Source organism: Littorina saxatilis, linkage group LG8 (assembly GCF_037325665.1).
Source record: "Littorina saxatilis isolate snail1 linkage group LG8, US_GU_Lsax_2.0, whole genome shotgun sequence".
Lineage (NCBI taxonomy): Eukaryota > Metazoa > Mollusca > Gastropoda > Littorinimorpha > Littorinidae > Littorina > Littorina saxatilis.
The window spans coordinates 23,571,160-23,574,713 of NC_090252.1; the positions used below are offsets into that span (position 1 = coordinate 23,571,160).

The 3,554-nt window shown below is 40.1% G+C and overlaps 1 protein-coding gene across 1 annotated transcript in view; it reads right to left on the minus strand.

Moving 5' to 3' along the window:
* LOC138973087 (uncharacterized) overlaps nucleotides 1–1,522 on the minus strand; it is a 49,211-nt gene extending 47,689 nt beyond the window's left edge. The window contains exon 1 of the mRNA XM_070345746.1: nucleotides 1,468–1,522. Within this exon, the coding sequence (XP_070201847.1) occupies nucleotides 1,468–1,483 (16 nt within the window). The 5' untranslated portion in view covers nucleotides 1,484–1,522. The remainder of the gene's footprint in view (nucleotides 1–1,467) is intronic.
* Between the last annotated feature and the right edge of the window lie 2,032 nt (nucleotides 1,523–3,554).

Sequence of the window (3,554 nt, forward strand, 5' to 3'; positions counted from 1 at the left end):
GAATGTGGGGACTACCACGATTTTGGAATTCCACACGATGAAAATAGTCAACAACTTTCCCTAGTGGTTCAGAAGGTCCTAAGATAATATGTTTCATGAGGTTTTGAAATCGACGATCAAAATGTACTGCACTCATAAAAGGATCTTGGATGACAGTTTTTGCAAAAGAAGATTTTGAAGAAGCATCCTCATAAGAAACATTCTTTGCTGTCATTTCAACTTGAGGCCAATGAAGATCATCAGCAGATAATGTCATAAACAGTGTTGGTGGTCCCAAACTACGAAACATGGCAAGCAAATCATACAGTTTATTGCGAAAATATGCAGCCGTTCCTGGTATACTTTTCATGAACATGTATGAAGTATCATGCAATGAGATGTTACGATTTCTAGCATCTTTGGCACACACTCTGTTATTATTTCCAGTCGCAAAAGGAGATGTAATTTTCATGTACACAGAAACTGCTTGTTTCAGAAGAAGTTTATCAAATGCGACAGCTGATTTAAGAAGATACATCATGTCTGTTCTGAATCGGTTGTCTTTGTTGTACACTCTATTTGGTAGGTACATAGATAACATTATTTTAGTTTGTCTTGAATGATTAAAACCATTGTTTCCTTTCGCAAATAACCAGCGAAAAGCCATTTCCTCTCCCAGTTCAATTTCATATATACTCACAGGAGAATGTTTAGATCTGTGAACATGCAATGTTGACAATACATCTTCATCTTGATTAGACTTTGAGTTTGATTGAAATGCTGAGTTATCAACAGGAACCATGACTTCATGCTGTGTTTCTTCAAAGTTGTTTTCAAAATCGGTATCATGACTACCATCATGTAACTTGTTAGTTGAAAGCAAAGTAATTCTGTAAGCCTGCCACTTATTTATAAAAAGAAACGTTTGATACTTTTACCAAACAGTTAGTATAATGCACGCTCTACCTGTATTCGTCTTTAAATTCTGCAAGACTGAAGCGAAAGAGGTCTGTCTCAGTTTTGTGGTCAGTTTGTTGTGTACATTTACACACGCACAACGAACAACACGTGCACAGGCCCGGGGGAAGCTCTCCTTTCTTATGTCCGACCATAGACGTATACATGTAGTTTACATGTTTATTAGTCATCTATGTGATTGATTACGTGTATGATATGACGGAGAGTCGCATCGGTTTGAAGTAGCCTACTTCTTTATAAAGATTCATTTACATTCTACTTCTGACCAAGGCATGTTTGGTACCTACTGAATCCTTGTTGCGTGTAGTTTCACGTGGCACGTTGCCCAAAGTTGTATTCTTGAGGAGCATAAAATAAAACGTGTTACAAAGTCATCTCAAAACTCTGCAGTGACTGCTCGCGCAGCGGGTCATCTAATTATAGCACGCAGCCTCCACACACAGCTCCCGAGCCGAGACCATATGACTCGCCGCTCCTGCGGCTCGTCAATAATCTAAACCGACATCTTACCTGTCATAAACCCCATAATCACATCCAAGACGCCATCTTATATTGGAGTTCCATTTTTTGACATATAACATATTTCAACCTTTTCACACTAAAAGCAAACTGATTTTTCCACACATGATCTAATCCAATGACACACACACACACACACACACACACACACACACACACACACACACACACACACACATAAAACCACTGACAAAAATACAGCCAACTAACCGACATCTTACCTGTCATAAACCCCATAATCACGTCCAAGACGCCATCTTGGTTAACGTCCACCAATCGGAAGGCCGATTCCGTCAGAAGCTTGGGAATACCTTGCACCCATACGTCCTCCACTTCTATCCTATCACAGCCAATCAAATCGCTCGTACCACCATCGTTATGCAAAGCACCCGATGACGGCAGCTTCCCACTTTGTCCCGCGGGCCCTGATTGGTCCGAGTTTTTGTGCTTGTTGAGAGTGTAAACGGGAATGGACACAAAAGATTCTAGGAGAATCACCGTGAGGAGAAAGTACACCGCCATCTTTTGTGATTTTTTTTATTGTTTTTATTTGGTTTTTTTTGGGGGTGGTGGTTTTGTGAAAAGTTCTGGGTGGGTAAGTGGGGTGTAGGAGCTGGAAGGCTAGATTGGTTAACGTTTCCTTAGTGTGGTGTCAGGGTGACTCTGTTACCTGAAACAAAAGAAGAAGAAGAAATAAGTGAGACGATCGTTCAATTTAGTTTGCCCAGAAGGATAAACAAGTCGCGTAAGGCGAAAATACAACATTTAGTCAAGTAGCTGTCGAACTCACAGAATGAAACTGAACGCAATGCAACGCAGCAAGACCGTATACTCGTAGCATCGTCAGTCCACCGCTCATGGCAAAGGCAGTGAAATTGACAAGAAGAGCGGGGTATTCGTTGCGCTGAGAAGGATAGCACGCTTTTCTGTACCTCTCTTCGTTTTAACTTTCTGAGCGTGTTTTTAATCCAAACATATCATATCTATATGTTTTTGGAATCAGGAACCGACAAGGAATAAGATGAAAGTGTTTTTAAATTGATTTGGAAAATTTAATTTTGATAATAATTTTTATATTTTTAATTTTCAGAGCTTGTTTTTAATCCAAATATAACATATTTATATGTTTTTGGAATCAGAAAATGATGAAGAATAAGATGAACGTAAATTTGGATCGTTTTATAAAAAAATGTTTTTGTTTACAATTTTCAGATTTGTAATGACCAAAGTCATTAATTAATTTTTAAGCCACCAAGCTGAAATGCAATACCGAAGTCCGGCCTTCGTCGGAGATTACTTGGCCAAAATTTCAACTAATTTGGTTGAAAAATGAGGGCGTGACAGTGCCGCCTCAACTTTCACGAAAAGCCGGATATGACGTCATCAAAGACATTTATCAAAAAAATGAAAAACACGTTCGGGGATTTCATACCCAGGAACTTTCATGTCAAATTTCATAAAGATCGGTCCAGTAGTTTAGTCTGAATCGCTCTACACGCACATACACACACAGACACACACACACACACACACACGCACACACACACACACGCACATACACCACGACCCTCGTTTCGATTCCCCCTCGATGTTAAAACATTTAGTCAAAACTTGACTAAATGTAACGAGCGTTTCATCGTTAAAGGTATCAATTTTTCAAACACTTAGGTTGGGTAATAGGCCTACTTGCGAGTGTGATTTCGCCATACACTAGCTCTTTGTTTTCGTTTACGTCCTATTATTTTTTGTCGGCCCTGAGAGCAATGAATTGTGCACGCATTTGCTATAAGTTTCAGATACGAGTACCTAGATTCGCACTGGTTTCGTCTCCTTCTGCTGTGGATGATTTTTGCCAGCACTGGAAAAACAAATCGATGAAAAGAATGGGAATTCCAAAGCAGGAGATGTTTGAGAAAGAGAGAGAGAGAGAGAGAGAGAGAGAGAGAGAGAGAGAGAGAGAGAGAGAGAGAGAGAGAGAGAGAGAGAGAGAGAGAGATCGAGATCGAGATCGAGATCGAGATCGAGAGGCAGACAGACAGACAGACAGACAGAGACTGGCATACACACACACACCCCCA